Genomic DNA, 23,680 nt, shown 5'->3' with positions numbered 1-23,680 from the left:
CTGTCAGACTGCACTGCAGAAGGCAACAGATGTTTGTTGTAGTCTCTGCAAAAAGGAAAAAAGTAACTGTAGTTTCTGCTTTTCCCTCTGCTCCATAAACCATGTTCCTATGTCTTAAGGTATGGCTACGAGATGATTAAGCTTGGCTGGGTAGAGAAGTGGGTGCAAATGTAAGCCAAACAGAAGGGGCTATTACACCAGGTCAGTGCAGAAGCTTCTACCTCTGTGCTCCCTGACTTACGGCTTTAAGACATGTCCCTGGGCTTGGGGACCAGGCAGTGGCTTGCCAGAGATCCTCTGATACATAAATCCTCCCATCACTTCTCCTGCAGAGGGGCCCAGGGAGCTGTACTCATCCCATGCAGTCAAGTAAGCTCTTCGGTTGTTTATAGGACTTGAGCCAAGAGCTGTTTTTGTAGGCGGTCACTACAACCTGAGCACTAGTAAAATTCATGGCCAAAGGCAAAAAAGTTAGCAATTTCCAGAACCTTTAAGACTCTGACAGAGACATTTTGGCAGTTATATCTGGGAATGCTTAAGACATTGAGTCTTTGGGAATCTACTCATACATCCGCTAGCAGACAGAGGAAGTCTGGCGAAGGCTTAGTCACTCTAGGTACCAGTTTGACATCTGTACTCAAACCTAACTCTAACAGCAGCCCTTGAAATTAAACTGCCTGACTTGACCCTGAAACAGACTGGCAAGCACTTGGACAGCCTTCAAAGAGCAGGCAGAAACAAGTCTTTTAGGAATGAATGCTGTCATCTTCAGCAACCCCAGACCGCGGTGACCATATGCCCCAGCTTCAGGTCCCTCTAAAACTGTATCAGAAACTTCACTTTAATGCTCCACAGATGTCTATTGATATTTTGCTGCATATACTGCACCAAATCTAATATAGTTGGCTTCGCAAAAGCTGCATGCCCTACATTCAGTGAAAATACTTGCATAAACAGCAGGGAGCATATGCTATTCAAATTATTAAAATGATACATACACATTCCTTTGAAAGAATATGGTCCCAACATTAGTTTAGATTACAATTTTAATGTTTAAAAACTATAGAGTTAACAGAGAGATTATAGAACTCAATACATTTTTTTTTATTTACACACAGAAACTGAAAAACTGCGTTGTTTATTTGGATATGAGCAGCACAAAGTTAACAGGTGATATTAACAGGAGCAAAATATTACCAATGACTCACTTCAACAATCTATTACAGGCAAGCTTGTATCAAGCATACATCATTCAAACAGCATTGTTCATACTGGATCTGGGTGAGCCATAACATATATTGGGACACTAAAAATAGGTTTCTATAAACAAGTTAAAGTTCAAGTCTTGTGGAAAAATACCTTTACAGTTTATATTTTGTTGGCTATAACACTGAAAATAAAATGTACACTTGTATTAACTTGAAAAGCTTTGTAGAACTGACTGTATATAGGTTTTTTTCCTCAATTTGTGCTCATGGTGAAAGCGAATGTTATTTCAAGTTTCATTTTCATCCAAGCTCATAAAGTAAACATGGAAAAAAAATACAATTATTTTTAGATGCACTTCCTTAACCTCCATTTTTCAGCAATCCTGAAAAAGACATGTTTCCATGCTTTACCAGTGAGAAAGTCTATACAAGGCCTTTGATGGAGGCACTCTCGGGATGCACACAGCTCTTCCTCCCCCATCACCCTCACCCCTGGACACGCAGCTATCCCATGACCAAAATACTGGCCTCTGCCTGTTCACAGGGTGGGATGTGCAAGCAGTTCGTGGCTGGGGATGCTCTTGGCATCCTCAGGCATTAGTGTTTTGGTTGCATGAGAGCAGTGGAGTCTGTGGTGGAGAAGCAGCCACAGGACCCTACAGGAAGGGTGGGGGCTAGAAATGGCACCAATTCCAATTGCTCTGGTTGCTGCCCACCCCTTGCTTGTAGTACTTTTTTTTTCTGAAGTACACGCATTTCTGATAGCTGAAAATGGAAATGCAGAAGTTTTGCCCTGACCTGTTTGGCCTAGTTGGGTAAATATATGCCTGGATGCAACATGGCATAATGCTGGGTCAAACTGCTGGTTGCAGTTTGCCATGGTTTCTGCATAAAGCCTTTTCAACACTTTACTACCACCTGACCTCAGCTTAGGAGGTAAGAGGTACCTGCATACCAAAGGGGCCCCTTACAAGGGAGATATTTTACATACCAGGAAGACTGACAAACTTGCTCTTGAGAAAACAGGGAGTCATGCACTGCAATTAATCCTAGCAATTTCATTGGACCTTTTATTTTTCTGTTTCTTGTCACATTAGTGATGTAATTGTAATTTCAAGTTTAGGATTTAACTTGTGTACTCCTGGGAGAAAGAAAAGGATATGCATTTTGCTAAGAAGCTAAAGTATTTGTATTTCTATTTAAATTACTCTTAATATGCAGAGCCTATCTCAACACTTCTATATCATGGGGGAAAAACAACTGCAAAAATATACAGCATCCTATTTATTTACAATATATATGTACATAAAAATGAAATTTCCTACAATACAACACAACTGCATAGATTTGTTTTGAGAAACATAGGCATGTGTACAATTTGTGAATTCTAGACCTTTCCAGCCCTGTACTTTTTATTAATTCATTCTTTTTTTTTTTTTTTCACAGTTTGTTACACAAATCCTTACATTAGATACAAATAAAACATTCTTTGTGTACGTTATAGGAAATAAGGATTTTCCAGCACCAAGGGCTCTGGGGACTTGATTACGAAAGAACCCTGGCGCCAGTTGATAAAGCCATCTCTTGGAGCTGCTGATGGAGCTGAGTACATTCTGTGGTGCCTTTCTCCTACAGGCACTGGGGTGGGACAGTAGGACTCGACGTGGGACACCACCACATGGAAAGAGTTTTGTTTTGACCGAGATGCTCTTTAGCCTTAATGTAAGGTTCAAGCAAAGAAACCTTTTAATTTAAAGATAAGCTAGAGATACCATTGTTACTGTTAATACTCAATATCAGAACTGTGTTGCGCTTATGCACTGTAAGGCAGATGTACAGACACAACCCATGGATCATCCAACTCACACTTGCACATGTGACCTATTGCAAGTGGAGCACAGGCTGTGCATTCAAATGTGCCTCAGAAGAGCAGCCCTCAGGAGCGGATGAGCATCCCCATCCATGACCTCACAGGATGAGACCAGCTGTTCTGCCCTAGGCCTGCACATGGGCCAGGCACCACTTGGTCCATGTCAGCTCTACAAAAGGTCTGTGCTGGTGCATGGATTTGGCATTGGCCCTTCGACCAGAAGCAAGCATCACCCAGACAGGTCACTGCTCCTGAGATACTGTTCCTGAATAACAATTTATTGTGTTTTACTTACTAGGTATGTGTGCCATGGGACAGAGAAGGGCAGCAGTATTACGGTCGTTTTAAGCCCATGACTATTTTCTTTGCAATGTGCTGTGATCTAGGAGAGGCAGCAAGGCCATCTTTTAAGTGTAGGATTAACTCCTACGATCTCATTAGTAGCCCCTGCTTCTAATTAGTCCTTTCTTGTCCCTCACCACTCGATTGTTGTGATTATGCAAATGAGAATTTTAAAGTTTTTTTGTTGCAGTTATTAGGAGCAATTCTGCATCCAGTCTATGACATTTGCAGTGCTCACAACAGCGATAAACTCTCTATGAAAAGAAAGCACGCTACTCCCTACTAAGTAGATATGGTACTCTGGATCCTATTAATTTAACAGAGAAACTCATATAGCATTTCACTGTGCTTTTAAAATCCTAGCTAAAATGTGGGACTCATACAATCATTGGCTACAGGTTCACTATTCCAAATGAACTGAAAAACAGCAGTACATTTTACAGATAACCTCAAACAAATATTGTCATCCATCACTGATGTTGACAGTTACAGCAGGGTCTATTGCATTCTGTTAAGAATGTATAAACCTGATGAAAAAACAAAAAGCACGTTATTTCACGTTCATTACCACAGACATCAATAAACACACGATACCTTTCCATAAATATCTATAAATATGATGCCAGTAAATCAGTTTAAGCAAAATTCTCTCTTTTTTTTTTTTTTTTGTTTGTTTGTTTGGTTGGTTGGTTTTTGTTTTGGTTTGGTTTTTTCCTAGTTAAGAGACCCAGAAGCAAAGTCTGTTTAAAGACTTAATATTTTGGGTATCTATTTTTCAGTATCTAAGATATGCTTTGGTGGTCCAGTACCTTGGGTAATTTCAGTCTATGCACACTCAGCTCATTCTCCCTATTTATTCAGTAAAACTCCAGTATACAAATAAACTGGGAAAAAGGAGAAGGCAGAACAGCAAAGAGGAGAGAAAGCAATAGTGATGGAAGAGATTTAGGAATATAAAAGGAGCAATCAGTGACCCAACAGCCCTTCCAGTCGAAGGAAGTTGGGTGCCAAAACTCAATGGTTGGTATTTCAAACAGAAGACTACAGATTATTCGGGGGGACGGAGAGGAGGGAGATGTCACAGATGAGACCTTGCTGGAACCCTGTGCACCAGATCAGACCTCTAGCTCATAGCTGGGTACTTAAAAGTTGTTCCCAGGATCTCCTCTCTCACAACCCCTGATGCACAGAGCAATGCTGCTCATTAATCTGTAACAGAAGGATAAAGCAGGGAGGAAAGCAGGAGAGCCCTGGAGCATCTTAAGGATAACACTGTACAGCATCCTCAGGTCTGAGTTAGGTTTTTCAGGATAAGATCCAGAGAGATTATAAGGCACCTCAAAACCTGAAATGTGACCTCAGAAAGTTGAGTCAGAGAATGGAGTGAGATGCTGGGCTCCTGCTGTAGTGACCACTGAGGGTTGGGTGCCTGCAAAAGAGGAGCCACAAACTTACAGCCAAGCTGGTGGGTGAGGTGCAAAGAGATAGGAACAAAGCATAGGTTCTTCTCCCCAGAGCTTGCCTAACACCTGGTCTTGTAGGCTATGGTATGGACTTCTTTGTGAATAAGGGCAGGGATCAGTCCCATAAAGAGATGGCACAGAGAGAGCTGGTGACCTGCACCATCGCAGTGTCTGAGACCAGCCACAGGAAAGCCCAAGGGACATTAGCCCAGTGGTCCCAGGTATCTCAGCAGTTCATGTGTTAAAGGCTGGGCTAGGGGGTCCTTGGGAGAAAGGGTGCTGCACTGGAGATCTTGCTGGGAGCCTGTGAGTGAAGGTCTCGGGGGCCAGGAGGAAGGAAGAATAAAGGAACCCTGCACTGCAGTCTAGCAGGTCACTTTGCCTGAAGGGAGAAGGCTTCCAGTTTTGTTCTTGCTGCTGGGCTACTCCAAGGACTTGGGCAGCCTGTGGAGTCCACTCTGCCTTATTTCTGGATCACAGTGGATTATCATCAGAGGCGGATACCTCACTTCCTGGGCTGAGGTACAGATCTGGAAGTCTAGGCTTAGTAGGCTTAGTTTCTGCAGGATGAACACTGCAGATCAATGCCCAAATTCTAAGGAAGGCCTCAAACTAACCTCTCTGGATGTTACCCTTAGAAACCAACTTTCAAGGTCCTGAGATGCACTCTGTGGTCCCAACTTTCAGTGACTTCAAGCCATGGCAACTGAGGCAATTCAGTAGCTCCCAGAAATCCGAAGACCCCAAATACTCCATCCCTAACCTTAAAAAGAGCAAGTTGCAATTACAGGTTCCTCACAGCTGATGACAGTATGCTTCCACAGTTACAATGGGAGCTGTCAATGAACCACTACTGGGAACAAAAGGGTTACTACATAGTGAGAGATATGGCTCGAGCATACTGAGAGCATCACTTAGCCCTGGGGCTTGACAGGGGCTCCCTTTAGCCATCAGTGCTTTCAGTGGGAGCCACATTCATATTCTGAGACACTTTTTGGCTCACATGGTGAATGACACAAAGTGCACACATTTATGCTGCTGGCAGTGCAGTAATAGAAGATGTCTGCTCAGGGTGGTGAACAATCACCTGCTTAGCATTTGAGTCTCTACAAGTAGTTCTCTACACCAGCTATAAGGCATTAGGCAAATGCTTATTCTGTGGACAACAGATGCAAGTTACAGTGTTTCTGCTAGTAGTAATTGAAAATCATTTAATTGTTATGAAGAATTGATGAAAAATGTAAATGAAACTTTTAAAACTAAAAAGTATTTCTGTTCATTTAAAGAAATGTTGCAGATTTCAATTTCCACTACAAAGTGAGTCCAATCAGAGTCCCACTGCTGTCAAAGATCCTGCTGACTTCAGTGGGAGGAGGGTAAGGTATGTACAAATGAATCCTAGAATGGAAAAGGCATGAGGTATGATTAAATGTGTAGGTTTTAATAAAACTGGAGTTTAGTATTTTTTTCTGACAGCAGCTGGACATTACTGAACAGTTTAATGCTGAAGAAAATGCAGACTTCCCATGGAAATCTCTGAACGTCTGCTTCTCTTCAGGCTCAAGTACTCATGGTTTGGGGTCAAGTCTAGTTCTGGTCAGTCTCCAGCAGAAGTGTGCCAGGGGAACGGTGGCTGGTGGTGGTGGCCATCCTTCTCTTGCTCCCTGCACCCCATCACAAAGACACACACAGTCTGTTCCCAAAAGCCACGAACAGGCCAAGCCCTGGGGCTGGCTCCCCCACCAGAATACCAGAGAGAAGCACCGGATTTGGGACCTATGCTTATATAACGCTCAGTTATGCTCTTGTGGTGCTTTTCATGCCTGTATCCACAATCCTACACTTGACCCAGTGAGGCAAATGGTGCCTGAAACTGCAACAGAAGAAACAAACAAACCAACAAACCAGATGTGTACAATTAAAGAGCAGAGTTTTGGCTAAAAGAGGGAGGGAAGGGTGTGAATGGACATCACTCCAGTTGGAATTGATAGCAACAGGTGCTGCTGCTCTAAAGGAGCAGAACTTGTGGATGAAGGGCTAATGACAATAATGAAACAATGCAGTTCATGAGTGGAAGAGGGGAAACTAACTGAGATGAATTCCTATGAGCAATGCTCTATATAGCTTCATGGACAATTAACACAGACTTATCACTGATCTGATAACTCGATATGTCTGTTGGAAAAATGGGTCTGTTTTCTCAAAGAAAATACACCCATAACAGTATTTTCAGTACTGGATAATAATTATTTGGATTTGATTTGAGTAAACTCACAAAAGATGGAATAGATAACAGAACAGATGGTTGCGATTTTGGTGTATAGTGAACAGGGGTGTCTTCTTTTCAGAAGGAGGTGAACTTCAATGGCCTTCGGCACTGCCTCCCGATTGTACCCAGTCATAGATGACCAAGGGAATGCTCACTAGGGAAAACATTATCCCCAGCACCAAGAAAAGAGAAGCCTGAAACAAAAAACGGAGAGAAAATTAATGCATAAAAAGAAAAGACAATTAATTCAAGTATGTTAACTTCTCCTCTTAAGGAGATTTACAAGGTGATGTATCAAAGTTATCAACTAAAATGAAATAGCACTTCTGGTAAAGACAAGACCCATAGATAATTAAACAGATTAGCGTCATTAATAATTACTTGCTGAGCACCAAACCAATCTTTTTTCTTCTCTCAATTCACTTCTTAAACACCAATCATCCCTAAAGAGGATTAAGTGAGTCTGTTTTTAGGACTGATCAGCTCTGCTCTTTCCAAAGCCTCACGGAAATCAGTATATTCTTCCCAGCGGATATGTGTTCATCAAAGTTCAGCCCTTTCGTCATGGGATCTGTGGATGTAGCCACAAGTGAAACACATGTTTCCTGCCTGTCTGCTCAGAAAAGGAAGGTCTGACCTTACAATGCTTCCAGTGCATGCCCCATTAGGTTGGGAATACACAGTATTGCATCTTTTCAGCTCTTTCTGGGGCTCATAGGAAATCTTTCCAAGGCCCATTTCCATCTGCTCATGCATGCTAAAGGGCTAACATAACATTTCAGCTGGCTGCTTCTGGTGGAATCACCCTAAGTCTGACTCTGGTCCATGAAAACTGTGAGGAATACCACAAATGGAGCACTTTGCACACTTTCTGGATCAACTCACAGAGATAGAGAGAGCTTTCTGGGCTGAAAGGTTTGCTGAGGTGGCTGGAGGGGTTTCTGCATCCCACTGACAGCTACTGCTGCTTGCAGGGCTGCTGCCTGCCAGCCAGGGGAGTCCCTCACCCCGCAGAGAAGAGCTCCTCAAAATATGAGATGCTGTGCATGGTATGGCCCCTCCACTAGGAGACCCCCAGGGTAAGCCAAGGAGAAAGGCGAGCACAGCTGCCAGCTAACTGAAGCACAGGGGGAAAGCAATGTAAAGAAGCTCACACCTATGTTCAGATTAGATGTGCTTTGCACGTAGCACATTATAAAGAATGACAAAATGGAAGTGTTGCATTGGTGGGAATGGAATGCATACCCAAATCCTCTGAGTCAACTTTGATCCATCCTGCTGTGTAATTTTTAAATACAACGATGAAGGAAGAATGAAAATCAGCATATTGGCAGAAGTGACCCCTGTAAAATTCAAATAAATGAGTTTTGTTAACTGCCAGCAACAGCTAATTATTGTGTTGCTGATTAGCAACCGTCTTTTATTAGTAGTACAAAACCAGGATACTGTACCTACAACTCCAAAAATATCCTTCATGGATGGGATAAAAATGACTAACAGGTTGATGATAACCAAAAGAACAAAAGTAACCAAAACATGACGGCCTAAGTCAAATTTTGTTTTTCTGGCCATCTCAAATAATGATGAACGCACCTGTAGAGAGAGAGAGAGAAATTTCTCTGTCAAGAATAGTCTATGAGCCAATGCAAAGCTTCCCATGTTTATTTGAACCGGTTCTTCATGTGACAAGTGCTGCATAGATCTGTCATAAGATTGTCTCATGTAATGTCCTTTGAAATAATCCTTAAAATCAATTTGTTATTTCAGAACTGTAGTTACACATGCATGTGCAGTAGGATATTCCTCTCTTTCTAACGTATCTTTTGGAATCCTTCTGCACTTAAAAATTAACTTCATCTCTGAGCCTCCTCCAATAAAGTGATGTGAAGGAAGAGAGAACCCTTGTGGATTCAATTTAAAACATGTTTAAGATCAAAAGCAATTTATTTATTTCCTGGATGAAGAACTTCTCCATGCAGAAAGAGTTTAAGGGGGAGTCTGGTGTGCGGAAAACTGATCCAAGCTCAAGCTCTTTCAGTAGCTGCAACATTATGGTCTCAGCAACTGCTGGACTGTGGTTTCAAGAAACATGCTGTGTACAGCTATTACCAACTTCCAAACCGTGCAGGAAGTTTTACTTACAGTGAAAAACAGCACTGGCACAGTGAGTATCACTGCCACAATCACAGCCAAGCGCACGGTCAGGATCAGGATGTCATCTTTGCTCTGGTATTTGTGAAGCAGATCTGACTGCACACTCTCTATGGAAAAGACAGTAAGGTAAGTGTTCTGGCAAACAGGCAGTTAGTTCACAAAAATCATTGTTTAACAACAGCCTTCTTGAACAACAAGTGATTTATCTGTAAACAAAAGAGTATGGAATGAAACATTCTTGAGTTAAAACAGCGCTTTGAACAAAATCCTAATGATCCCATTATTCCAGATTAATCCTTTGGAGGCCTGATTTAGGAATGCATCTTAATTCAAGACAGCACGTGCCTAAGTCTAAGGTAATTTTCACTGTAGGAAAGACAACAGTGAGACATACACAAAAGCTTGCTTACATATATACATAGATACAAAAATAGGTAAAGTGAAATAAGCTATTTTTAATTAGTTCCATGGACTTTTTGGTTTTTCATTTCAAAGGATATAAAAATAAACACATGCACTGCAATGGTTGAACTTAACTGCAAGGTTTTGAACTAAATTAGTCTAAACAGCAAATAAACTACCAGTGAAAAGCAGTGCCCCTGTTCTCAACCGAGAACAAAGCCTATCTTGGGTCAGCTCTCAGTGGGACACTGACATTTGCACTGAAATCCCTCAGCAGCTCCTCTGAGGGCTGCCAGCAGTGCCTGCAGCTCAGCTCCACGCCAGCCGGCGGCCCCAGCAGCCAAGACAAATCACAGGGGGTGCCTAACGGGGAGGCGCTGGCAATATTTTAATACAACCTCCTGCCAAAATGTTTCCTTGAAGCTGTGATAAATAGTGCAGAGCAGGTCTGCGTGTACTAACCAAGAGGAAAACCAAGTTGCTGAGGGATCTACATGTTTGCTTTGTAAGTTTTAAATATCCAGGAGCAATAACCTAAGGCGGGGGCTGTTAAGCGTGACACAAAACATACTTGCTGCCCCTTTTTAGGCTTATGTTTTGTTTCTGCCTGCTAATCTTAGAAAGCTGGTGGTAAAATATAACAGCTCTTAAAGGGAACTCAACAGCTACGTCTGATTTACCATCTTTGGCACTTGGTAAAACCTCATGTACTCCTGGAGGCAGAGGGATCTATCCTGTGGCAAAATGCCTACATTCCCCCCAGGGCACCTTTCTGGGTAGAGACCACAGGTTAACACCACCTATGCAGTGCTTGAATCCCCACCAGGAGAAAGAAAATGCTCTCCCACCTCCCTGCAGATCAGGAGTGGGGTTTTCAAGCCGGGCACATGCACAGCTTCTGCGACACAGAGCTTACTCTGCTCCTGCAAGCACAGACTGCAACTTCTGTACCACTCACGGGCTGCAGCCAGGTAGGAAGTGAAGGGCAAGGCTTACAGTTGAAGGTCTGTTTTCCTTTCAGCTAGATACACCACAGAGCCCAACCACACTGTGACCTTTTAGGGGAAGAAAAACACCTCTTTTCTGTAATTCTGCAATGTAAATATAGTCATCACTGCAACACTTTTGAGAACACAGCAAACAGACAAGTACTATTGGTGCAAAGAAGAAATGGTCACAATAAAAATACTGTTCTTACCCAGGTAAGGGTAGAGAAGAGGGTTAGAACACTGTAAGTGAACATATGAAACGTAAGGTCTTGTCAGTCTCAAGGGGAAGAATGATCCAAGTGGAGGAATTTTATATTCCCTCAGCGTCTTTTTTGCTGCCTGTCACGGCACTGACACTTGCAGAAGCACCAGCAGAGCTGCACAGCTTCTGTCTGTGGGCTCTCAGTGCTGGGGAGCCTGATGTGGGAAGACGCACACAAGACACCCCAGGGATTCCTCCACCATTCCCCCTCAGGAGGGCCAGAAGGACGCAGCCCCTACCTCCTCCATGGACTCCAGACCCTCGTCCTTGAGGGATGTGGGAGATTCCCAGAGAGGAGCGCCACGGATCTGCCTCCTCAGATCCCTGGGGCAATCACATCAGAATCTCCTCCCTGCCAAAGTGAAGGGGTCCATGCTGATTTACACCCACTTGCTCCCTGGGGCTGATAATTTGACACATCTCTATGAAAATGTACTAGATGGGAGCAGTTGGATGAGAACAGCTGATGCTGTTGTCACTTGCAGCCTATTTGTGGTTTTATTGGGAAAATTAGAACAGATGACCTCAAATTACTTCAGCGCATGTATACTCAAGGCCTTAGAATGAGAGTCTGAGAAAACAAATATGAGATAGGTAAACCTTTGAAAGAAAAAAAATGCCACATTTCATATTTAGTTATTTTCTTTCTCTTGCAATAGGTGGCTTACAAGGGACAGTATCATAAATGAAGAGGTTGTAACAAAAAGGTCACTTTTTGGGTGGAGAAGACTGATGGTGACTCTGAAGTAAAGGGCAAACATCAGCTTTGTCACCTGTCTTGTAACCCCTTAATGGTCCATGGAAAAAGAGACTGCTTTCTAACATTCTCATTATACTGGAACATGGGAATAACTTCCTGGGCAACATTCATGTTTTATCCTACTCTACTTAACAATTGTGCCTTTAGGGCATACATATTGTATCCTTTAGTGACACAACATAATTTGTTAAGTGAATTGATATGCATGAAAAGAGACGGTGTGAGTCTCAAACACTGAAATAACCATCCTTTGGTAGCTGAGCTGGGGCAATACTCAAAGCTTTCCCACTGCCAGTTTGTTTAACCAAGACCTAAAGAGGTCAGCTCTAGGGACACAGGGAAAACATTTGGTCTGTTGTCTCTAAACGCATCAATAAAAAAGTGAAAAACCTGTGATGGCCTATTTGTTACTCATTTCCTAGGACCTGCTCTCAGATCTGTCTAATTTTTTGCAAGTATGCATGCTTCAGTCGTTACCAATGCACACGTCATTCAGGTGAGGACCCTGGAACACAATCTCAGTGGGCCCCAGCTAATCCCCAATTCTGTTAAACAAATCTCTCCCTCATATTTTGAATATGCCTTTTGCAAATAATACTTTCACTTCTGCTTTTCATCCATAGGGGAAAAGGAAGAAAGGACTTATATCTTCCATATGAAAACTTTAAGGAAAATTATTTGGAATAGTATTTTAATATAAGTGGATGGGACTTTCCTTGCCAGCTGGGATACACTATTGATTTTACACGTATCCCCTTTCAACTCTGATCAATAAAGAACTGCATACTTACCGTAGAAAGTCAAATAGCCAAATATGGCAGTCATAAAGTACATCAGAAACATGGCAAAAAATGAGATATTTGAAACCAACTGCATTTTTTTCTGTGAACGGCTGGAGAAAGAACAGAAAAAGAACACATAAAAATGGTTAGGCTGGATTTTTCAATAGCTGTTTCAAATGTTTTAAGTCTTTGCATAAACACAGTATTTCTGGGGAGACTCGCTAATGTATTTCCATATAAAACACGAATTCATTGACAGCTGCACAAGGAAGAAAAGGACTGGGGAAAAGGACCCTACTTGGGGCTTAAGTCAAAAAATGGTGGGTCCAACCCATGGCTCTGCTCCATGGCCAAACTTGCTTAAACAGAGTGAAGCCCTGTGGAGAGAGGACGGCCCTGAAACACTTCAATAATTAAATTAAAAGGTCAAAATGAGAGAAGCATAAAATTACACAGAGAGGAAAAGAACCCAGAAACATTCTGAATGACTGTAGAGAAACATTCGTGTTGCCATGGGTAGAAAATACTGGATGTATGCAGACCCATAAAACAGGTAAAAGTGTAAACATTTCATCTTTAGATATTTGTTCTAAAATATTTACACTCCAGTGCCTAAACTTAGACTTTTAAATCCACACAAGGATGCCCTAAATAGGCACCTGTGAACCTGCTAAAGTCACTTGAAATTTAAAGCACCCAGCAAGTGGCAGGGGCCCGAGGGCACTCATGGGTCTGCCTGACTCTGATCTCCCTCCTGGGCTCCCCAGTGGCCCAGGACCCCACTGTAGCTGCCCAGGACTGCCAATGATGTCACAGCAGGACTGGTCCCAGCCAGAAGTGTCAGTGAGACAGCAGTACCAGCAAAGGTCTTTTAATATCAGTGAGGCTGAAAGTACTTTCATTTTCCTGGTACTGCAACAGATTTTTAGTTGCACTGGAACAAACACCATTAGTGGAACACACGCCTCTGCCAAATAATGACCAGCACAACTTGGCTCTCCCCAGGCTGCTGTGTACTTCCAGAGAAAACTCACAAGTATTGCATTATTCTCTACTTCCCTTGCCCCCACCCCAGCAGCGCGGCACGGCCAGATTTCCGAGCTGACAGCCATGCTCGCGGGCTTGTTGGGTGTTGTTAAAGCACATCTCTGAGCGGCACGAATGACTCAGAGCACCTCTGTGCTAACATTTTCCATGTAAAATGGTTAAAAACAATTAACTGGAAAAAAAAGAAAAAAAGAAAAAAAAAAGAAAGAGAAAGGCTTACTCTTTAAGTTCGCTGTAAATCGGGAGGACTGACGGGTGGCACACAAATGCAAAAGCAATGGTGGGCAAAGCGTACACGGTCTGTTCAGAGAGAATTTCAGAAAAGAAGTTAAGAAGTAGTATTTCCTCCAGTGGTGTGAAGAAATGTTCAACTACCTCAGCTCCCAGCTTTTTGAATTCTTCAACTGAACATTGAGAGCCCTTCTGAGAAGGCAGAAGATCTGTCAATTAGCACGTATTTAATGAAATACGGAAAGCAGCGCGCTTTCAACCTGAGGACAAAGTCTTCGCATTGGTGGTGCAAGTGCAGCCCTGACTGTGCTTGTAGAGCGCAGCTCTGGATGCCACACTGCTGCTGGTTTTGCTCCCTGGGATGGGTCTCCCTGCCCAGCTACTGCCACGGTTACTAGCACAGTGTCACGCGTAAAAGGGACATATGGCGGGTCACCGCTACGCTACCCTGCCTTGGCATGGAGAGGGGTGCGCACCCGTGGTGCTAAGGCTGAGGTCCTGAAGAGGAAGCCCGTATCCAGACTGTAAGAAAAGAGAACAGGAATGCAGAACTTACAAATAAATGGATATTTCAATGTACCAGACTGAATCCCTTAATTTCCCAGGCCAACAAAAGGACTAGGAGGGCTTTGGAGGGAGCATGCTTTTCTTTGGGGAAAGAGAAAGACCATTATGTCATCAGGAAGTGCAGGAGGCCTCTGAGGGGTACCTCACCCCTTTCTCCACTAAGAGCTTGAGGGGATTTCAGTCCTCAGCCAAATTTCAGAAATGATCAGTGCCCAACCACTTCCATTCTCCATTAGGGAACGGGTATGAGCAGAGGTAACGTGAATCTGCAAGGACAAAATGAGTCCATCCCTACATGCAGCTCTGTCCCACCCTCTGAGATCTTGCGCTGGTCACAGGCATCCCCTTTCCACAGAAGCTGTTCTATGATACAGCCCAGGCCTGGCAGATTCAGTAAATACACTGGCTGCTCTCCAGTGGTCCTTCCTTGCCCAGGCCTTTGTGACCTCCTCTCGCTCACTCATAGCACATTGCTGCTATGGTGTCTCCATCTATAGAGATATCCAGAAGTTGCCTGGACACAGTCCTGGGTGGTCCTGCTTCAGGCACGGGGTTTGGACCAGGTGACCTCCAGTGGTCTCTGCCAACCTTGGTTATCCTCTGATTCTGTGAAACTGTCCTGTCTCTCCTCTCACACACCGAAGTTGCTAAAATGATTGGCAAACTGTTGGCCCTGAGGGCAAACCTCAGAATATCAGCTCCGGGTGCCTACTTCAAATGGACTTCTAATTCTTGTTCCGTCACACTGTATCTGGGGTGACGGTTCCCCCAACCAAAGAACAGTGCTTGGATTGGCTTCTTCAACTGAAGCTGGTAGACTGAATTTTAAAAAAATTAATTTTTGCATGCCTCTGCTACACATATACATTGTCTATGAATGCAACTGTAAGGCCCTGAGGACCATGCCCTGCTGGATAAGGGGCTGTTCCACTGGGAGCACTGCATCCCAGCACAGCTGACAGGAGCCATCCTCCTGCTCCCAGAGCTCTCACATTCTCTTAGACCAACTTCTTTTGCAGCTGTGTGGTGACAGAGGGAAGCATCTGACTGAAAGGCAACCAAATTTTTGCTGGACTAACTTCCAACTGTATCCTTTTTGCAGTCCAGTTCACCACATGGCTACAGAAACATGTACCCTGTCACAAAGAAGTGGTTTTTCTGCAAAAGGACAGAGATTACTTTTGGGCTTTGGATGCACGTGTGGCTTACGCAGCTTCTGCTGAACAAGAGTCTGAAGGCACAGTTGTAGTACGGATAGTAAGAAGCAGTGGAAAGGAAAAATCTCCTGAAGAAAGCATTAATTGTCCAGTGGTAGCTCAGGTTCATAGCCTTAGCACATCTACTACCACGGCAGGACAAGACTGCAAGGTACATTCATCATGGCATCTCCGTAAGACTGGGCAAGGAGACCCATTGTGCATTCACCACTGGATCACAAATGGAAGCATGGAGAATCAGGCCCTATGTTCAGATTAAGAACATGGGGTGTAGGTGCACATATTATGTGAATTAAAAATAAGTATTATAAAAAGAAACATACCTTGGAATTAAAGATAACATACTTTGGCTTACACATATGTTCATGTGCTGAGCTATTTGATAGGATAGATGTTGCATTTAGTTCTGGTACACCACAGGAAATTTGAAACTTCTTGTAAATAACCTAGAATAAGAATGGAAGATAGCTAATTGCTAAAATAATAAAAAAAAGTAAATTAAAATTAAAATATCAGTGAAATTGTGAGCATCCTGGCCTGTATCATAAATAGCGTGTCCAGCAGGACTAGGGAAGTGATCATTCCCCTTGTACTTGGCACTGATCAGGCCACATATCGAGTACTGTGTCCAGGTCTCGGCTCCTCACTACAAAAAAGACATTGAGGTACTGAAGTGAGTCCAGAGAAGGACAAGAAAGGCGGTGAAGGGTCTGGGGAGTAAGTCATACGAGAAGCTGCTGAGGTAACTGTGGTTATTTAGTCCAGAGAAAAGGAGGCTCAGAGGAGACCTTATCACTCTGCAACTACCTGAAAGGAGGTTGTAGGAGGTCAGTGTCAGTCTCTTCTCCCAGGTAACAATTGACAGGGCAAGAAGAAATGGCCCCAAGTTGCACCAGGGGAGTTATAGATTGAATATTAGAAATTTTTTTTCATGGAAAGGGTTGTAAAGTATTGGAAAGAGTGCCCAGGGAAGTGGTGGAGTCACCATCCCTGGAAGTGTTCAAAAAATGTGTGCCTACTTCACTTGAGGACATGGTTTAGTGGTAAACTTGTGCTAGGTCGACAGTTGGACTTGATGGTTTTAAAGGTCTTTTCCAACCTTAATGATTCTATGGTCCTAAGACTCATCCAACAAAGAAAGCAAGCTGAACTTACCACTACCAGGAAAAATACCATGCAGCTTAATGAAAATCCACTGGTATAGCCAAGATACCCTGAAAGAAATTAAAAGGAAATCTTACACAAAATAATTTTATTAGTCTATCTTGGCTTTTACTTCCTTTTGCTTCTTCATGAAAAGTTCAAATGTGTTATACATTTAATATGCATTGTGAGCTTCTGGGCAGGACAAAAACACGTCCTATTGGTGTGGAAGTCTCCCATGTTGGGAATCTCCCACATAACAAGTCTCCTAGCTTTTGGTCAGGCCTGAGCCTTGCTCTGACCCATTTGACTTCCTCAGGGTCACCTGTACATCAGTTTAACCAATTTTACTTTTGAAAGAGGTTGTGATAATTGAAAAATACATGAAAGTGTGCAGTTGCAATCAGAATGTGACACAGATTCCCTGATACAAGTCACATCAGCTGAGTTTGGGTTATTTTCTCAAAAGGAAGATCCCAGCTGGACTTTGATGCCAAATGTTGTTACATGATTTTAAAAAAATACATTGTGTACCTACTGGCATCTCTGTGGATTCAAACACATTTGAAAATGCAATTCTCTGCATATATCTTACTTCAAAGTCCAATACCTCACCACTAAAAATTTTGATGCTTATAGAAAAGTAACTTATTTTTTGTCAATGTGGCTGTCAGTGGCATGATGGCCAAAATGGCATTTTCATCTTACCTAAGTTCTTAAGGAGACATAAAGGGAGGATTATGCCAAATGTCACTACGACAACAAGAATCCGTCCATCCACGTACCATGCCCTGCATAAAACATTTAAAAAACCATATCATGACACACCTTAAACACTCTCTGGTTTTCCCTTCAGTCACCCTCTTTGACTGCTGTCAAAGAACTATCTTTGGTCTTCTTACCCTACAAGCTCCTACGAAAGGAGAGAAGGGGTCACATCTCAACTTTGCAGACTCTTAAAGTATCCAGCCCTTGAAACAGGGCACTGGTCTGACTCAGGTATGGTAGATTTTCATAGTCACTAGTCAAAATATCACCCTACTGCTGGGATCAGTGAGCGGGACTGAGAGGCAGAACAACCACCTGTGTGACCTGATATAAGCCACCGTGTCAGGACGACGAAAGATTGTGCAAAGGTTCACACATACGGCACAGTGGAGCAAGGAGGGGCACCACAATTCATTTGGGAAACCACCCAGGCATTTGACTGGAGTGGCAAACCAGGCTCCTGAGGGCTGGCATGCACTGCCCAGTCCAAGACTGTATCTCCTCTAGCAAAGTGCTTTGAATACTGCTGGAAAGCAAGAAAGAGGAGAAGGGACAGTGTTAGTGATGTTCTGATGACCTATTTCCATTGCTTGGTCCAGTTTAGCATGATAGCCTGAGGAGGAATGGAGTCTCTACCACTTTCTTGTGCACTACAGCACACCATATAACCTAGCGTGAGGGATATTTACCACTATAAAACGATGCCATCCCTCTATTAAAGAAACTGGTAAATTCAAGGAATGATAAGTGGCAGAAATCTAAGTATAATATTCTGCAGTTGTCATATGCTAGTATTGAAGAATTTCACACTACGGACAATGTTCCAGGGACAAAATTCTGCAAGATGCTGAGAATGCGGGGAAACACATAATATCTTTAACTTGCATTGCTCCCAATATTTTCAAGTGTTGCCTAACACTATAAAATATTGGATTCTATGATAAGAGCTTTGTATAAATCACCATTCTTCATAAAAATCTAGTGTGTAAAAACAGCAGCTAACTAACCTGCATTTCCTATCCATCTTTTCCTTCCCAAAATTGTCTTGGTTTTTATGAACCCCCTGAGAGACTCCTGTGAAAATCTACTTTGACAAACCTAAAGGATATCCAATACTTAAGAGCTTTTGTAAACATATGCTTTAACTACACAACGTTAAATTCTACAGTCTAAGGATGAAAATTAATTCAACTTACGAAAAAGTTTCTTCTTTTCCCATTAGAAACTTTATGGCAGAAGGCAGCTCATTTTTGACTATGAAGAGATAGCTCAACATTGCTGGAGGAAGAAGAAGATTGGTTTACAAAATGGATAAAGTATTTTGTGGAACAAGTACTGAGAAGCATCCTGAACCTTCTCCCACAGTGATGTCTGATGATAGAAGACCCTGAACTATGACTGACTGTAAAACTACAGCATTTTCAAAAGGCTGCATGTAAAGGCAGCATGCAAAGCTATCTTGAGGAGCGTGAAGATCCCAAGATGTTGTGCAGAGAAGGAGGAACCTGACTGGTTGGTAGCTGTAACATTATTGAGATATTCCTGGGCTTTGTTTTCTAATATTCCTCATTTCCTTTACCTCCAACGTTCTGAAGAGATGTAGAGCCAAAGACAATCATTTTGCCTGGGGTACCAAAGATCTGCTCACCAAGCTTTTCATACACCATGCACCCTGCATGAAAAGAAAAGAGGAGAAAGGTAACAAATACACCATTGAAAGCTGCTGAGTTGAAACACTTATGATTTCTTTTCAACTAACCAGCCATCTGTGTAGCCCAAACTGCCCGTTGCAAGTAAATAGGGAGCTCTCTTGTAATTTCTAGGGCTGAAACTTATATGTTTTCTTGACTTCTATAAATGTTATCATTGGCTACCAGTCACTTTTGAAATGGAAGCTCTTAATGAGACTATTGCACTCCTTTAATGAGTCTGTCTATACCCCTAGTGACATTTCCTTCTGGTACCCCCATCCTGGCATAGATTTGCACCTGCAATGAGAATGACATAGAAAACCTCCTCTCCAGACAAAACCCGGTACAGCAGGACCCACAAGTCAGCACTGGCAGCCTGGCCATCACAGACACAGAACTGCCATTATGCAATTCCACTTGCTTTCCCTGAACGATCCAAATGAGGACAGCCATTGTTTAACAGGATCATTTACAACTTCTAATGACAAAGCCCTAACTTGTGAGTTCTCAGTGTGGTATAGTTTTGGTAAAACCAGAGAAAGGTGTAAATTATAACTAAGATTTCTTTTTAAGTAACCATCAAGCTTAAGAAACTCCCCTATTAATTGGTTTGTGTTTCTGTTAAATGGTTTTTTCCTTGTCTGTGAATTAGGCTGAGAAAAAGACTGGGCATTGTGAAGATCATTAGATACATTAGAACCAAAAGAGAAATACTGCAGATGTTACACTGGGCAGATGATTTCTAAAATGCATTCCATTGTTTGGTTTTCTCTATATTTCCTTACAGCTGGCATTTCTGCTTTGAAGCTTGTATAAAAAATAAGTTTGAGCTTAAATGTACCAGCAACATAGAAAACAGGGCTCAGATTTTGGGAACTAACACGGCACAAATGTGTCCACATTGAGTTTAAATAGGCAATTGGTGACATTATACATGCAAGAACAGTAACTTGTGTGATCAAATTGCGTATTTATATATTATAGTGTTCTCGTGCACAGATAATTTTAAAAATATGGCTTCAGAGATTGTTCACAAGGAAAGAGACTCTCGGCTTTCAGAGCACAGTGACATTTAACATTGTAGGTAACTTCTAATTTCTGTGTTTAGATAGTGTATCTGTGTTACAAATACACTTCTCTCTGTGAAGGAACTGTTCCCTTCTATTTTATTCTAGGAAAACTACTACTACGCCACAAAGGCTATCAGGAATTTCACACTAACCATTAAGGACAAACTGTATTTTCATGCATTCTTCATCACTGGCTGTGGCAGTTTGAAGGTTCACTAGTTTCATTTGTAATTCACTTTGTAATGCAAAGAAACTATACGAGCTGTTCCTTCTAGCTCACTGAAGACAACATTTCCAGGCAGCAGAATTCACTCTTTGTCATAAGTTTTTTTCTTTATAGTGATGCTCTTCTCCATTGTCATGACATAAATTTTTGTTAATTCTGGGCTTTTGACCCAAATTTGTCAGGCCTTCCTATCATGTCAGCAAAGTGACAAAAACTCCACCTTACAGAAAGCACCTGGCTTCATTTGAACACTTTTCACCTCTTGGTTTTTACAATTCTACTGAAACAGTAAAACATCGTAGATTACCTGTTTCCTTTGAACACACCAACAGGAGATGTATTGAATAAATAGACAGCAGCGTGACTGAAATCAAAAGCAGCCTACAAAAGAATGGAAAATAAAGCTTACCATAAGAGATGAAGTCTAACATTTCAATATTTCATGTCAGATCATATTCCTATTGACTCCAAGACAATTTTTTTATTTCTCTGACCATGCTAAAAGCCCTAAAATACATGTGATTCACATGCTGTTTGCAGTTCCACCATGGAGGTAGAAGACCCCACATGTAGAGGGATTCAACCAAATAAAACTTAGCGGAGCCACAGAGTGCAGCTGAGTTACACCTCCCTATACTGAAAAAAGCAAGAGTAAAGATCTCTTATCAGACAGAAATGAAGATTTAATCAGAGCACAAACGAGTCAGGTATGTCGTTCAACATGCACTCTAAACTTTTTTATTTTGGGAGCAGAGTAAAAATTGCGGAAAGTCCCGTATTTAAGGACTCCCATAACAAATGGAAACATCTTTTTCGAGGACACATTTCATATGTTACCTCCAAAGGGTAACATGCCCAAATTGCTTTTTATGTGCCTCACAGTGCCCAAGGAGAGGGAAGTTAAGGCTTGACTGCCCTCCCTTGGGAATAAAGGCAGCAACCAAAGGCTTATACTTTGTCCAGGTGGGGGCTATTGTTCCCTCACTGATGTCAGTCCTGGTCTGACATGATCCATAATTTAACTTCACATAGAAGAATTGCAGGAAGTAGTGACCAAACTGTTTGTGTAGGGAATTTGCTGGCACAAATGATAATTAGTCAGTGCTGGGGGCTAAGTGCATAAAAGCACATTTTCTCATTGCTCAATGTCTTTAAGTCAAACACCATGTGTGCCTTCCCCTCCAACACTGACACACAAAGACCTGATGATGTTTTCATGATGTGTGTGAAAAGCATTCCGACAATCTGTTGGCAATTCCTCTCTTTATTATGACAACTACCCTCCGGACACTGAGGAAAACAAGACTAAAATTTAACAGAAAACAAGCTGCTGCCATAGATAGGCAGCAACACATCTTTTTCATATGAATATATAGAAAGAACAGGATGAGAAGCCTCCTCCCATCACTTTTTTATTAGTTTAGACTGGAAATACTTTAGTGCCAAATAATGACCCACAAGTTCCTTGGGGCCAGAGGAGCAGGGAGAAACATAAAGAGGTGATAGAAGGAACTGCTCTTTTGCCAAGAAAGAATGATGGTTGACAATAACAACGCATTCTTTGTACAGCCCCAAGGCTGTTTCTCCTTGAGAAGGTGGAGAAGGGAAGGGAGATTGTACTGGCTGAGCTCACTCTGCTCCATTTTTTACAGATTTGCTAAGCCCTCCTCCTGCCCGGGTTCCCTGCTGAGCTGTTCCGCCCCTGTCTGCCTGCAGACACGGCGCTCAGCCCCTGTGCTCAGCTGCTGGGGCTGACTCAATCCCAGCCCCAAATGGCTCCAGCTCTGCATGCCAGCATCCAGTCTGTCTTAATATTAAAAGCTCCTGTTTTTCAAGCACTGAGCTCACAGAGCCTTTGCAGTGGAAAAAATAACACTCCCAAGCAGCCAGGTATTTATCTGATCTGTTGTCCTTAGCTCCCCATAGGGTTCTTACAGACACTTGGCATTTTCATTAGCACTGTATGAAAAACTTGTTTGTGTTAGGACTGTGGTATGGACAGGAATATTTGTGCCAGAACCACCCCTTGGAAAGGAATGAAAATGTCCATGCCACTCACTCTGCACAAATTCAAAACAGAAACAGGGAACTTGCACTACAGTCCCAAAAGCACTCCCCTACTCTTTGTTTTGCCTGCTTTTAAAGAAGTGCTGGTAGCTGTGCAAGCGAATGGCAAAAGTCACTTCCCTGCAAAAGAATAAACAGTTTAGGCCAGAGGACTGATACAGTGTTGGGAAGAACAAACCGTTCCTGTGATGCCACTGCTGTTTTCTCCCAGATACCACATTTACCAGGTCAGCTGAATTCTACGCTGCCTCCAGCCTGCTGTGAAGTCCCAGGCTTTGGGGCTAGAAAAGCTGTGAGGCTCATGAAGTCACCTGAATTATTTCACAGAGCAGTTCTGAACCCTCATAAGGTATTGGGTGCAGAGGAAAAAAGAGCATGGGGTTTGCTACCCTACAGCCTCCTAGAGGGCTGGTCTGCCAGCTGCCCTAAACCTCTGGAGGAGTTAGGCTGCAGCTTCATGAGTCCTTTCAGCCAAAACTAGCAGAATCGGCTGCAGGAAGCAGTGTGAAACTTCAGCTGTAGTCTCAATCTATACCTCTTCTAACAAGCTCCTCTGCCTCAGCAGGGTTTTTCAGATCACATGCAGTGCTGGACTAAATGCAGGCTGAAGGCACCTTGTGCATGGCTGGCCTACATGTCTCAGCAACATGATCCATCGCTCTTGGACCTGGCTCTCCAGGATGAAACCACAAGCAGCAACAACTGCTCTTGCAATTCCTAGGTGGCCTGGCTCATCTCTAACTTCTGAAACTTTCTGTGCCATCTTTTGGCAGCAAAGTTTTCTCTCCTTTGGCATACAGGAAATTATGTTCTCTTTTGGTCTAGGCTGTAGTAATCACCAATGCTGGGATTAAGCTCCTCTGAGTTCCTACCTCAGTAGTTTTGCCTAGACACTATGACGCTTTGTTATGGCACTAAGTTATGCAAATAGGACATAAACATTGCCATGTTTATTTTGCATGTCTTATGCTAAGGATATAAGATATGAAGTGATCCAGGTGTTCATGGCAGTGTGCACTTCATACTGCGAGAGCCCAAAAGCTGTGAGAATGGAAATCAGGGTGGGTCTGCTTTGTCAGTGCTGAAAATTCTCTCTTAATTTTTCTGCCTCTGCTTTCTACTTTTCAGGGATGGTGCATGCCAATATGGGAT

At 42.6% G+C, this 23,680-nt stretch overlaps 1 protein-coding gene across 1 annotated transcript in view; it reads right to left on the bottom strand.

Annotated features, from left to right (window-relative positions):
* Window positions 1–4,110: 4,110 nt before the first annotated feature.
* SLC38A1 (solute carrier family 38 member 1) overlaps window positions 4,111–23,680 on the bottom strand; it is a 38,899-nt gene continuing 19,329 nt past the window's right edge. Inside the window, exons 5-16 of the mRNA XM_064655839.1 lie at window positions 20,769–20,842; window positions 19,054–19,146; window positions 18,671–18,752; window positions 17,415–17,497; window positions 16,719–16,777; window positions 15,887–16,009; window positions 13,769–13,848; window positions 12,511–12,611; window positions 9,295–9,413; window positions 8,604–8,745; window positions 8,398–8,495; window positions 4,111–7,346 (exon numbers count right to left, since the gene is read on the bottom strand). Of these exons, the coding sequence (XP_064511909.1) occupies window positions 7,245–7,346; window positions 8,398–8,495; window positions 8,604–8,745; window positions 9,295–9,413; window positions 12,511–12,611; window positions 13,769–13,848; window positions 15,887–16,009; window positions 16,719–16,777; window positions 17,415–17,497; window positions 18,671–18,752; window positions 19,054–19,146; window positions 20,769–20,842 (1,156 nt within the window). The 3' untranslated portion in view covers window positions 4,111–7,244. The remainder of the gene's footprint in view (window positions 7,347–8,397; window positions 8,496–8,603; window positions 8,746–9,294; window positions 9,414–12,510; window positions 12,612–13,768; window positions 13,849–15,886; window positions 16,010–16,718; window positions 16,778–17,414; window positions 17,498–18,670; window positions 18,753–19,053; window positions 19,147–20,768; window positions 20,843–23,680) is intronic.

This window comes from Pseudopipra pipra, chromosome 5 (assembly GCF_036250125.1).
Source record: "Pseudopipra pipra isolate bDixPip1 chromosome 5, bDixPip1.hap1, whole genome shotgun sequence".
Taxonomy (NCBI): domain Eukaryota; kingdom Metazoa; phylum Chordata; class Aves; order Passeriformes; family Pipridae; genus Pseudopipra; species Pseudopipra pipra.
The sequence above is the reverse complement of the archived record's forward strand: the minus strand, read 5'-3'. Positions and strand labels throughout refer to the sequence as shown.